The 12956-nt window shown below is 39.9% G+C and overlaps 1 protein-coding gene across 4 annotated transcripts in view; it reads right to left on the minus strand.

The window, feature by feature from the left end:
* The window catches only part of ATG7 (autophagy related 7), a 269659-nt gene that overhangs the window by 164111 nt on the left and 92592 nt on the right, over positions 1-12956 (minus strand). For all 4 annotated transcript variants that reach the window (XM_073009844.1, XM_007985239.3, XM_007985240.3 and 1 more), the window contains exon 17: positions 4178-4258. In XM_073009844.1, the coding sequence (XP_072865945.1) occupies positions 4178-4258 (81 nt within the window). The remainder of the gene's footprint in view (positions 1-4177; positions 4259-12956) is intronic.

Below are 12956 nucleotides of genomic sequence, written 5' to 3' on the forward strand. Positions count from 1 at the left end.
AAAAAGAACTACGCACAAATAGGAACTCTAGGTTCTAGGTTTATTTTCTGTAGTAGTATGGGCTAGCAATTTTGAAACTATTTCCTGTGTATTCTAGACTTCAGCAAGTGAGTAAATATATCCAGGATAGGGCTGGGCGCAGTGGCTCACGCCTGTAATCCCAGCACTTTGGGAGGCCAAGGCGGGCGCATCACGAGGTCAGCAGTCAGAGACCAGCCTGAGCCAACAGAATGAAACCCTGTCTCTACTAAAAATACAACAAATTAGCCAGGCATGGCAGCGAGCGCCTGTAATCCCAGCTATTTAGGGAGCTGTAGCAGGAGAATCACTTGAACCTGGGAGGCGGATGGAGGTTGCAGTGAGCCAAGATCGCAGGTTTCTCACTGTTGAAGGTAGTTAGAAATATGGAAAACGAAAAAGTAGCATCACCAAAAGGGATATAATATATATAACTCCCGGCATGAGGAGACAGCATCACTTCTTTGGTATTCCCACCAAAAATTCATAACCTGCATCGAATCATAGGGAAACATCAGACAAATCCACATTGAGGGAAATTCTACAAAAATAACTGGCAAAATATCAAAACATCAAAGAAAGACAAAGGAAGATGAAGTAACTTTTCCAGATTGAAGGAAGCCAGAGACACGACAACTAAATGCAATGTTTGATCCTCAATTGGATCCTGGTCTGGGAGGAAAAACCTATAATGAACATTAACTGGTATAAACAACAACATTGAATACACAGACTGTGGATTAGAAAATAGTATTGTGCAAACATTAAACTGCCTGAATTTGATAAGGGTAAAAGGGTATTGTGTTTAGGTAAGAGAATGTCTTTGTTCTTTGGAATTTACATTGAAGCATTCAGTTACATATATATATATATATATATATATTTTTTTTTTTTTTTTTTTTTCTGAGACGGAGACTCGCTCTGTCGCCCAGGCTGGAGTGCAGTGGCGCGATCTCGGCTCACTGCAACCTCCACCTCCTGGGTTCACGCCATTCTCCTGCCTCAGCCTCCCAATTAGCTGGGACTACAGGCGCCCGCCACCCCGCCCAGCTAATTTTTTGTATTTTTTAGTAGAGACGGGGTTTCACTGTGTTAGCCAGGATGGTCTCGATCTCCTGACCATGATCCGCCCGCCTCGGCCTCCCAGAGTGCTGGGATTACAGGCTTGAGCCCCCGCGCCTGGCCTGAAGCATTCAGTTATAAAGGATCACAATGTCTCCAACTTACTCTCAAAATTTCAAGAAAAAAATGGGGGAGGGGAAGGGAAGGAGGAGGGATTGGAGGAGGACAGCACATATGTATGGGGCAAAATGTTAACAATGGATGAATGTAGGTAAAGTGCATACCGGAGTTCCTTGTACCATTCTTGCAATGTTTCTATTAAGCTTAAAATTGTATCAAATAGAAAGTTACCCAAAAATTCTCTACTGCCAAAAAATATTTAGGTGAGAGTCTAACAATAACAAAGTAATTTAATGTACTACAGGAAATTCTTCCAGGAATATTGATTTTTAAAATTGTACTTTTCCCTCTGGTAGTAATACCACAATACTCTAGTTAGCTTGGAATTTCTTTGTAGAAGTAAAGAGCAACTCATATAAACTTCAAAAAAGGTCTTTTGAAATTTCATTGACAAATACCATCTGTTTAGAAAGTTCTGCAAGACAGTAAGTAGAAACTGGAATGAAAGTGACTCCTCACCACCCACATCTCCCCACCATTCTTCAGTATTTTTCCCCTAAGATGGAACAATTCACCTCCTTATGTGCCAACCTAAGATCAAATAGGATAAGAAATGATTTGTGGGTAAATGTTCCAACTTTTCTGCTTTAGAAGCAAAGCACTGTATTCTTCCCCATCTCAGGCTACATAGAAAGCTCTTGCTCGTGTGTACGCGTGCTCTCTCTCTCTATATATATATATGTATGTATATAATGGTATTGCTTTGTTTTTAATAAATAAGGTAATGAACAAGTGTTTTACTATCCAGCAGAACTTATTCTACTTCCCCAATCTGTCTCTATTTGTGGTTAAATCAAGACACAAGCATGGCCTTGATCCTGGTGGGGAGGAGGAAACATACTGAAAACTACCAAAGGAAAAAATTACTTCATGAATGTCAAAGGATACATTTTTAAAAGTCATTTTTAGCCCCGAAGAATCTTTTGAAACAATAACAACTATGACATGACTCTGTATAAAATGTATTATGCTAAATATACATTAAGAAAAATTCACATACAAAGAAATGAAAATGTAATTGGATTTGTCATTTTAAAGTATTAATATTGGGTTTGTAGATAATAGAGAATGACAATCTCCTAAGCGAATAAAGAAGGTAGCCAAGTAAGTAAATGCTGCATTTCTACTGTAAGGAAATACGTGCACCAATGAAGCAACCTTTCCAGCACAAAAGAAATGTAATACCCAGACCACATGAAAAGTGATCGCTATGGGAATAGCACAGCTGTTAAAATCCAAGTCAGTTTGTATTAAATCGTCCAACATGTTTATGTAAAGCAGGACTCTCAGAATAATCACCAAGAGGAAATAATTTTGCTAACAAAAAAGTGATACCTGTATTTAATTTAAAGCTTACAATAAGTGTGAAAGAAAAATGCTAAGCTATTCTCTTTTAAAGTATATAAGGAATGCCCAGTTAGTTGGTATGCTTGTGATTCTTTTATAAACAGTATCTCAAAGGCTAATTTAATTAGAAATAGAACAAAAAAGATGAGTGTTTGCATTTCACTTAGAGAACCCAATTATCTTTATTTCATTGACTAGCCAGACCAACATAAAGCTATAGAAAACCTTCTGGCACCTGTGCCAAATGATTTCAGTATGAAAATTAATACTGCCAAGTTATTCTGAGACCAGTTAGCTCAACCATTCAAAGAAAAAAAAAATCTCCTCCACTAAAGACGTAGTATATAATCCTAAAACTTGCATTTCTGAAGATGGAGGTGCATGCAGACAGACATCCTTGAGGCCCTGGCTTGAGCAGATATATCTTAAAGGAAACTACAGAAAGAATGGGCTCATAGGTAACTACTGACAAAGTCTAAGCCTGAAATCTCAACATAGGCACTTGAGATGCATAATAAAATGGGCTTAATTTACTTTGGAAGCAAAAAGAAAATAGTTACTCTAAATTTTTGAGCATCTAAATGTAACCAAATTTATTAACATTGCTTGTCAATTCTACATTCAATTTTTTAGAGAAACTGGTCAGGATTGTGCTTCCCATAAAATATAACCCAAGTACAGTTTTCAAAGGAAGCTTGTCAACTCAGAATAGAGAAAAACGTCCCTAGAATTCTCTTTCTTCCACAGTGGCAGGCGGATGAAGGCTATACAGAAAAATAGTCCCAAATTATAACTGAGAAGCCACAGTTGGGCATTAGTAGCCAACATTATTTTGTATAGTACTTCAACATGAAAATCTTTACTTATCAGCAATCATGAGCCTTAAAAGCCCAGGTCAAGTCACTGGGCATTAGAAGGCTGAAAGGAACACTTGAAAGGAAATCAGCTATCACATACAGTGTACATGTAAAAGTCACTCAGACAGTATCTGAAAGCCTATTAAAACATGAGATGCCATCACTGTAGTTTTGCGATATATCAGCCGTTTCCCATTACGATGGCTAACATACTGGCTCTATTTTTAGAGCTTCTGGAAAGATCAAAGCTGAAGGGGCCCTTTCAGTGGCTCCCCATCCAGACCCCTAATCTCTGTTTACTTCTTCTTTGTAATTATGTGGATCTGCAGAAGATGCATAGCCAGGGCTGCCTCACTCTCAGAGTAATGTTTTAAAAAATTGCTCTGTGAGGGTCCCTGCTAGGAGGGAACCCTCTGGGGAGGAACAAAGAGCAGTAAAGTTCAAATTCAAGACAAAATTAGCATGATGTAAGTATTGATACAGAGTTGAAATATTCTAACTCGTCTCCCTACACATTTTCTCAGGCTGGTTTTAAACCACTGTGAGAATGAATACACATCCATGAAAACAAAGTCCTTTCTGAGTGTTTAGACCCCACCCTTCCCCCACAAAAAGCTCTTAGTTGGTTTCAATGGCTCTAGCTGGTGAGGCTGTGGTCAAATGTTGATCTGCTCACTTTTAAAAACAAGTCCCTCCAATACAAAATGACTTACTTTGGAAGAACAAGCTGTACATTTGTCAAATGCCAGGCTGACGGGAAGGACATTATCAAACCGTGACAGAAATCCCCGGATCTAAAAACAAAACAAAACAATTCACATCAAACACACAATGACCACATCTACGAAATGCATGTCTGGTTTCTGACAAGAAGTAGGAAATGATTAATATGGCGGTCCGGATAGAGATTATGAGCAAAATAAGTTCGAAATGAGTATTTTCCCTTGTAATCAGTTTGCAGAAGAACTACATTAGGTCCTTTACTCCATTAGGAGCCAGGGCTTACAAGCTTTTCAAAAAAACAAACTGACTGTAAAATACAAAATGCAAGCTGTAGTATCTAAAGTATTAACAAATGTCTTCCAAAATGTAACAGGTCCACTGGTATACTCAACAAACAATTAGCTCCCACGTGTGTTCTAGTGAATATGGGATTAATAAACATTTCTACGACATGATTTTGGGTGGGGTCTCACAAGGAAAGGCAGCTTGGGGACTGTGGAAGGCAGAAACAGCCCTAAGCATATATCCAGTTATTTGCTTAATTTGGAACAGACAGAGATAAAATGTAAAACATCATCAGATTTATGGGGAAACAGCACCACCTTGAGCATAAACTTCTGGACTACAACTGAGTTACATTTCCAGAGTACCAGCTATAATTAGGTTTCACAAACTATGATTGTAGTAATTTATTCAGAACATTATACCTCTATATACTATACTTACACCAAAGGGGGAGTTTTAAGCTGTTCTATATATCATAAAAATACGAATGGTAAAATCTCTGAAGTCTCCATAGGACTCAACGTTTACAATAAACCAGACAACACAAATCTTATGAGTTAATTCATTTGACCTTTCAAATTCCCCATTTTATGTTGAAAAACCTCAGGCTCAGGAAGAGTGGCAACTTGGCTCAGGTAAACAGTAAGTAATGGAGCCAAGACTCAAAAATGGACCTCCTGATGCAAATCTGGCCCAGGTCTGAACTTCCCTCCCTCTCAGAATATCACAGAGTTTGTCTTCAACACTCTCACTTGAATAGAACAAAAAACCCAATCTACCACCCTTTAGCCATCCTTTTAACACCATGCCCTTTCCCTCAAACCCCCACCCCCCAAAACACAAACAAAAAACTTGACAAACTCTTTAAAGAAAAAGGCTTCTTCTGAGTTTTGGATAACTCCATCCTGATGTTCACACTGTAATAGTGTTGTTTGCGCATACTTATCTCAGGAAAAAATCTAACCTGGAAAAAAATGCCTATGGTTTTTTTTTTATTTTTATTTGTTTTTCTGAGATGAAGTCTCGCTCTGTCGCCCAGGCTAGAGTGCAGTGGTGTGATCTCAGCTCACTGCAACCTCTGCCTCCCAGGTTCAAGTGATTCTCCTGCCTCAGCCTCCCAAGGAGCTGGGGTTACAGGTGCGTACCACCACACCCAGTTATTCTGTATTTTTAGTAGCGACAGGGGTTTTGTCATGCTGTCCATGGCATGTCCAAACTCCTGACCTCAGGTGACCCGCCCGCTTTGGCCTCCCAAAGTGCTGGGAGTACAGACATGAGCCACTGTGCCCCGCCCGATTTTTAAATGTCCTTATCAATATGCTGTGTGTTTTTTAATGCGATCCAAGATCAAGTGTTTGATAGAAATGATAAATTTGGGCCAGGCGGTGGCTCATGCCTGTAACCCCAGAACTTTGGGAGGCCGAGGCAGGCAGGTCACCTGGGGCCAGGAGTTCAAGACCAACCTGGACAACATGGCAAAATCCCATCTCTACTAAAAATACAAAAAAACTTTGCTGGGTGTGGTGGTGGGCACCTGTAATTCCAGCTACTCAAGAGGCTGTGGCAGGAGAATCACTTGAACCCGGGAGGCAGAGGTTGCAGTGAGCTGAGATCATGCCATTGCACTCCAGCCTGAGTGACAGAGTGAGACTCCATCTCAAAAAAAAAAAAAAAAAAAAAAAAAAAAAAAAAAAAAAAGACATTTGGTAACTGGTATAAGTTAGATAGCCTCATTATAAACATATGAAAATATGACAACCTTTTAGTTCCTAATATCTCAGGTATGTGGTAACCATTTCATAATCCATGGCTTGAGCCATAATCAGGGTCATAAGTTTGCTATTCAGGACACCAAAACAGGAGACATCAAAATAGCAGAAAAGAGTTTAATAGCAAGTCACAAATGGGAACGCTGAAATTTTCATGAGCTCTGGAAGTTACAGGCTTGAGAATACTTACAGTGAGTCTCCTCTATACCCCAATTACTTTTATATTAAGTTTACTTAGAAAAGAACTTTATCACATTTAGCATATTTTTCCATTAAAGTTTTTAACATGGCCTACATGTCATGTGTCCATCTATGTTTCATGGAAAGGTTTCTGCATGCTGTTTTCTCTAATACAGTTTTCATCAAACTTTCTTTATGTTGCACAAACACTGGTAATTTTCTCTGATACTGTCTTACCATTGGAGGTGAGCAGGTAAAGCTGAGGGACAGGGAGAAAGTAAATCCAGTTGGGGTAGAAAGGAAGAGAGGAGATAGAGAAGGGAAGAGAAAAATAACAACACCACCACAGGTGGCGAGGAATAGAACAAAAAGGAGATGCTGTGCACGGGATTGGTTGAGTGAGGGTCCAAACACCACTGTTCAGCGGCCCCAGACAGTTCTTTACTAGGAAACAGATTTATTTTCCCAGAAAATGAAGTAGAATAATATTTGTGTGAGGACTTTCCAATTCACCAAGTTGGTATCAGAAGGCCCAGAATTTAACCAAAATAATTCCAGTTTTAGATAATTTAGGACAGGAAGCCCTTCTTCTCAACCCGACTGCAAGAGACTCCTAAGGGGGTACTTCCACAGTTGGGTTCCCTCCCTTCTAGCTAATGCAAAGGCTGAGCTGTCAATTTTCCTAATACACAACTCTGAGGCCTATCATTTTTTACCCACTCCCTATAGCTGACAAAATAAGACAGAATTCCTTGCACTCCAAGGTCCCTCTGCTCTGGGCACAGCTCACCTTTCCAATTAAATTCTGGATTGAATTTTTCACAAACTCTGTACAACTGCTAAACTGAACTACAACTTCCCTCCCAAAGATATTCTTGATTTCCTGAGCTTGCCTCATGCTGAATTCTGTGACTCAAAACTCTTCCTTTTGGTGACAGCTACGTATCTAAGTGTTCACCTTCCTTAAAAACCATTCAGCTCAAACATACCTCGTTCACAAATTCTCAATCTACCACCCAACCTAGAAATAATATCTCTACCCTCTGAAATCCTTCTTTTGATCTTTATGCCCAAAATGCCTTGAGGAATAGTTTTGGGAGTTTAAAATTCATAACAGGCTTGAGATATCATACACATACCATAAAATTCATCTTTTAAACTGTACAGCTCAGTGGTTTTTAGCATATGAACAGTTTTGCAACCATCATCACTATCTAATTTCAGAACATTTTCATCACCCCCAAAAGAAACCCAGCAATTAGTCCTCATTCTCCCCTCTTCTCAGACACTGGCAACCACTAATCTACTTTGTTTCTCTTGTTTTATCTATTCTGCTTATTTACTATAAATGAAACCACAAATGACTGGCTTCATTTAGCATATTTTCATCCACATTGTATCATATGTCAGTATTTCATTCCTCTTTACTGCCAAATAATATTTAATTGTGTCACTATACCACATTTATTTAGCAATTAATCAGTAGATGTGCATTTCTCTTGGGAATATACGTAGGAGCAGAATTACTGGGTCATATGACCGTTTAACATTTTGAGGAACTGCCAACTTGTTTTCCAAAGTGACCACATCATATTAAAATCTTGGCCAGGCGTAGTGGCTCACACCTGAATCCCAGCACTTTGGGAGGCTGAGGCAGCCGGACCACAAGGTCAGGAGTTTGAGACCAGCCTGGCAAACATGGTGAAACCCCATCTCTAGTAAAAATACAAAAATTAGCCGGGTGTTGTGGTACGTGCCTGTAATCCCAGCTACTCGGGAGGCGGAGGCAGGAGAATTGCTTGAACCTGGGAGGCAGAGGTTGCAGTGAGCCGTGATAACGCCATTGCACTCCAGCCTGGATGACAGAGCAAGACTCCATCTTGGGAGCAGGGGGAAAAATAATCTCACCAGCCAAGTGTGAGGGCTCCAATTTCTTCACTTCCTTGTCAACGCCTGCTATTATCTCTTGTAGATTATATGTGAATATGAAACAGCATCTAACTATGGTTTTGACTTGCATTTCTCTAATGACTGGTAAAGTCAAGCATCTTTCCATGTGCTTCTTGACCATTTGTGTATCTTCTTTGGAGAAATGTCTATTCAAATCATTTGCCAAGTTTTAAACATTTTTTAAATTGCTGAATTGTAAGTTTGTTACATATTCTGGATAAAGGTTTCTTACCAAATATATCATCTGCAAAAATATTCTCCCATTCTGTTTTTTTTTTTGTTGTTGTTCATTTGTTTGATACAGCATCTTGCCCTGTTCTCCAAGCTGGAGTGCAGCAGTGTGATCTCGGCTCACTCTAGCCTTGAACTCCTGAGCTCAAGTGATCCTCAGCCTCTCCAGTAGCTGGGACTACAGGCACACACCACCACACTCAGCTAATTCTTTTGATTATTATTATTATTTTTTTTTTTAAGAGAGATGAGGTCTTGCTATGTTGCCCATGCTGGTCTTGGACTCAGGGCTCAAGCGATCCTCCCACCTTGGCCTCCCAAAGCATTAGGATTTCAGGCATGAGCCACCATGCCCAGCCTTTTTTTTTTCTTTTTTTCTTCTCTTGAAGCACAATAGTTTATTTTAGTGAAGTCCTACTTACCATTTTTTCTTACATTGATTGGTCTTTTGGCATCTTACATAAGAAACCATTGTCTAACCCAAGGTCATAAAGATGTATGATATTTTCTTCTAGGAATTTTTATAGTTTTAGCTCTCACATGATGTCTATGATCTATTTTGAGTTAATTTTTTAATATGGTATGAAATAAAGGTCTAAATTCATTCTTTTGCATGTGGAATCCTGTTGTCTCCATACTATTTGTTGAAAACAGTATTCTTTCCCAATTAAACTGTACTGGTTGGTCATTAAGGGTTTATTTTTGCACTCTCAATTCTTTCCATTTATCTATATATCTATGTGAGTACTTAACTATCTTGATTACAGTAGATTTGTACTAAGTTTGAAACTGGAAAGTATGAGTCCTCCAACTTTGTTCTTCATGTCCTGGACTGTTTTGGCTATTCTGGGTCCCTTGCATTTCCACATGAATTTTAGGATCAATCTGAATACTATAATTACTTTAAGAAACGTTTTTATCTTTCTTTCTTTTAGAGGACAAGACACAGGCTGAGCTACTTGTATTTACTCATAGCACAGCGATTTATTCATAAGACAATAAATTACGAAATGAATAAACAAGTAAACAAAAACAACCCAAGGCCTACAAAATTATTCAAATCTGGACTATACAGAGAAAATAGGTCCCACACAAACCACAAGAAAAACTCTGACTTGCCACCATTCATATGTTCTGCATTGCATTCCCTCAATCTTATAAGAACTGCATAAAATTTAAAGAGCAGAGGTTGCTACTTAAAATTAGCACCTTACTTACATATGCATAGAAATCCCGCAGCAATCTAAAATCCAAGTACCTTATGCAAATAAATATATACATACCTGTTGAGACAGGTCAGGCTCCAACTCCCAAATAAGTTAAAAAGATTTGTCCCTTGCTTGGGTGGAGAAAAATTCACCATGACCTTCCTACTTAGAAGTGTGCAAAGTCTATAAAGCAAAGCATTGCTCAGTATTTTTCTAAACTTTCCTCATCAGAAGCCACCCCTGGAACTTGATTCAAAGGTCTAGGGAAAGGCCTGAGAGGTTTAACAAGAGCTCCAGGTGGTTCCCATCAGGCAAGCAAGGGAAACAGGATGCTTTGTTACTAACCTTAGTTACACCCTCCTGTGGTTTGCGCTGTACCACTCAGCATCACCTGTTAGCTGTAAATATGTCATGGGATTACGGGTTGTTTTGTTTGCTTGTTTTCTGTCATGTCAGAAAACGGATGGAAGCACTTAGCAAGCCTCTAATTCTTTGCGCATTTTCTAAAAATAGCACCACCACACCACCTAATTTAGCTCATGTTAAATTAACATTTACATTAAAAGGTTTTATAAAGTGATATCAAAGGTATTTTTCCATCCACCCAGGGAACTAAAGCCCCTACTCAAAGGAAATTTTCGACCTTTTGGATTTAGTCATAACGTGGAGGAAGTCTCACACAGCTTACTCTCAACTCTTGTTCTACTCCTATTTGTTGTCAGTTTCTCCTTATAGTCAGGTAAGCATTAAACTGCTTTTCAAAAAAAAAAGTTAACTCTTCCTGTAACAAAAACGATAAGCACATGACAGAAAACAAGCAAACAAAACAATAACCCATACTTCCATGACATATTTACTTCCATTTTCCTATTTAAAAAAAAATTATCTAAACTTTTAACTTTAAACAGCCTCCCCTGAATATTGTTTTCTCATTCCCCACTCTCCCCACAAGGGGAAAACACTGCCAGTTTCACACACACACACCTGCCCCTTACCTACCAACTTTGTAGCTATTAAGAGGGATTCCTCTGAGTGGCCAAACCTTGCCTCCCTCTGCACATTTTAAGATTTCCATTATAATTTTTTCCTTAGCACAGAAAAATATACAGAAAAAAAATTAAAATGATCCATATAGAAATTGGATTGGCGGTTGCCTGAGGCTGAGGGTGGGGAGATGAACTGGGAGAAGGCACAAAGGAACTTTTTGGGGTGACAGAAAAATTCTGTATCTCATTTGTGGAGGTGGTAGTTATATGAGTGTATACACTTGTCAAATCATATTAAAGTGGGTTCATTTTACTATATATGTTATGTCTTGAAAAAGGTGATTTTAAAAAATGGCTTATAATCTTAATTTTTCAAAACAGTGCAAAGATACAAAATGAAAACCCTAAGTCCCTGTTACCTCCATTACCTCTCCCTGTAAAATAATCACCAACATTAGTGTTCCGTAGAAACTTCTAGGAAAAAAAAAAATTGTATGCCTAAACTAGCTCTATAATATTTGTATCTTTGCTACTCCCTGAATATTAAAAAACCCACCTGGGAATTACAGAGCTTAGAAGAAGCCCAATTACCTGTGGTTTCTTGGCTCTAGTCCCACTCATCACCCCCAGGCCCAAAAGGGCCACACGCTTTGAGTGGAAATCCCTGTTGTCAGATGTGGGGCATCAGGTTGTAGCTGAGCTTGGCTCACAGGGCCTTAGGAGACAGGACACACTGTCCTCACCGTGGGGGAACGAAAACACAGCAGACAGGATGCAAAAAGCATCAGAATAGGGCCTTTATATGGTCGTTTGGCCTCGCTCCCGGGCTGTTCCCAGCTGGACAGCGTGTGGTCCGGCAGGAATTAATTAGGCACACCTGTGCTTATCTAATTAGCTTCCAAAGGCTCTCAGGCAGGAACACCTGTTGGGGCTGGAGATGTGCACTGGGGACAAGGTGTCAAGGGTCCTTTTAGAAACACAACTAGTGTTGGTGGAAGCACAAAATTCAAAAAGCAGGATTTGGTCTGCTGCCTTAAGAAGTTAAGTACTCTGCCCCAGGTGATGCCATCAAGAAGCCATTTTTTCATGGACAGAAGCAGTGGTCCTCAAATGCCTAATGTCCCTGGAGGTTTTCGCTCAGTAGCTCTGGGATGGACTGGGAAATGCATATTTTGAAATGGTTCCTCTGGTGATTCCCACTGAAAGTCAGGTATGGGAATCCCTGGATTAGGCTGTCTTCTGATTTAAGACCAAATGACTCAAATTCTATTCCCAGAGCCACTTGTATCGCCTCGTCTATTCTCCATGCAGCAACCAAATCTAATCATATCACGCCTCAGCGTTCAGTGGCCTCCCAGTGCCCCTGGGTTGAAGGTCCAAGCATTTCCAATGGCCTCTGCATTCCTGCCTTCTCTGCTGTGCCCCTTCTACTCGCTGTCTCACAGGTAAACTGGCCTTTCCCTTCCTCAAACTCTCTGAGCACCTTTCCCAGTCATCGTTTCTGCCTCTTCTATAGCCCCCCGCTAAAGCACTTACTTCTCTCCCTTTTCCCTTTCAAATAAACAACTGTTCCCTCCTAACCCTAGAAGCCAGGCAGGAAGGCATGTCCTGGAATAATGTGGAAAATGATACCCCAGAGAATGAAGGGAGGAGAGCACTAAAATTGCTGAATTCCATGCCTGTGTTCAGGGCTCCTGGGTGTTTTCATACACTGCATCCAATTTTGGCCTCACTACCATCCTGTGGCCTTCCTCCGATCTCCAAATAGGAACACAGGAGGCTCAGGGAAGTGATATGGCTTGCCCAATGGTCCACAGCTACCAAGTGGTAAAGCCAGGAATCTGAATTTTGTTCTTTCTGGCTCTAAAGCCTGAGGAATAAAGTTGAAAAGCAAAGAGGTAGAAAGGAAGAAAGAGGCTAGAGGAATTTAAAATAAAAAAATACTTCCAAACAAAAACTCAATGCCTAGATGGCTTAACACCTATCAGGTGGATTCAATTATCTTTAGTCAATTATGCCCAGTTGGCCACAAAATAAATATAGATCAGGAATAGAAAGGGTCCTCTTTCTTTCTGGGCCACCCACCCCTGGTGGTGTTTTCACCTAAGCTGAGTAAAATTAGCTTCAGACCCAGGCCTCGACGGGAGGCTAAGATCCAAT

Source organism: Chlorocebus sabaeus, chromosome 22 (genome assembly GCF_047675955.1).
Source record: "Chlorocebus sabaeus isolate Y175 chromosome 22, mChlSab1.0.hap1, whole genome shotgun sequence".
Taxonomy (NCBI): Eukaryota; Metazoa; Chordata; class Mammalia; order Primates; family Cercopithecidae; genus Chlorocebus; species Chlorocebus sabaeus.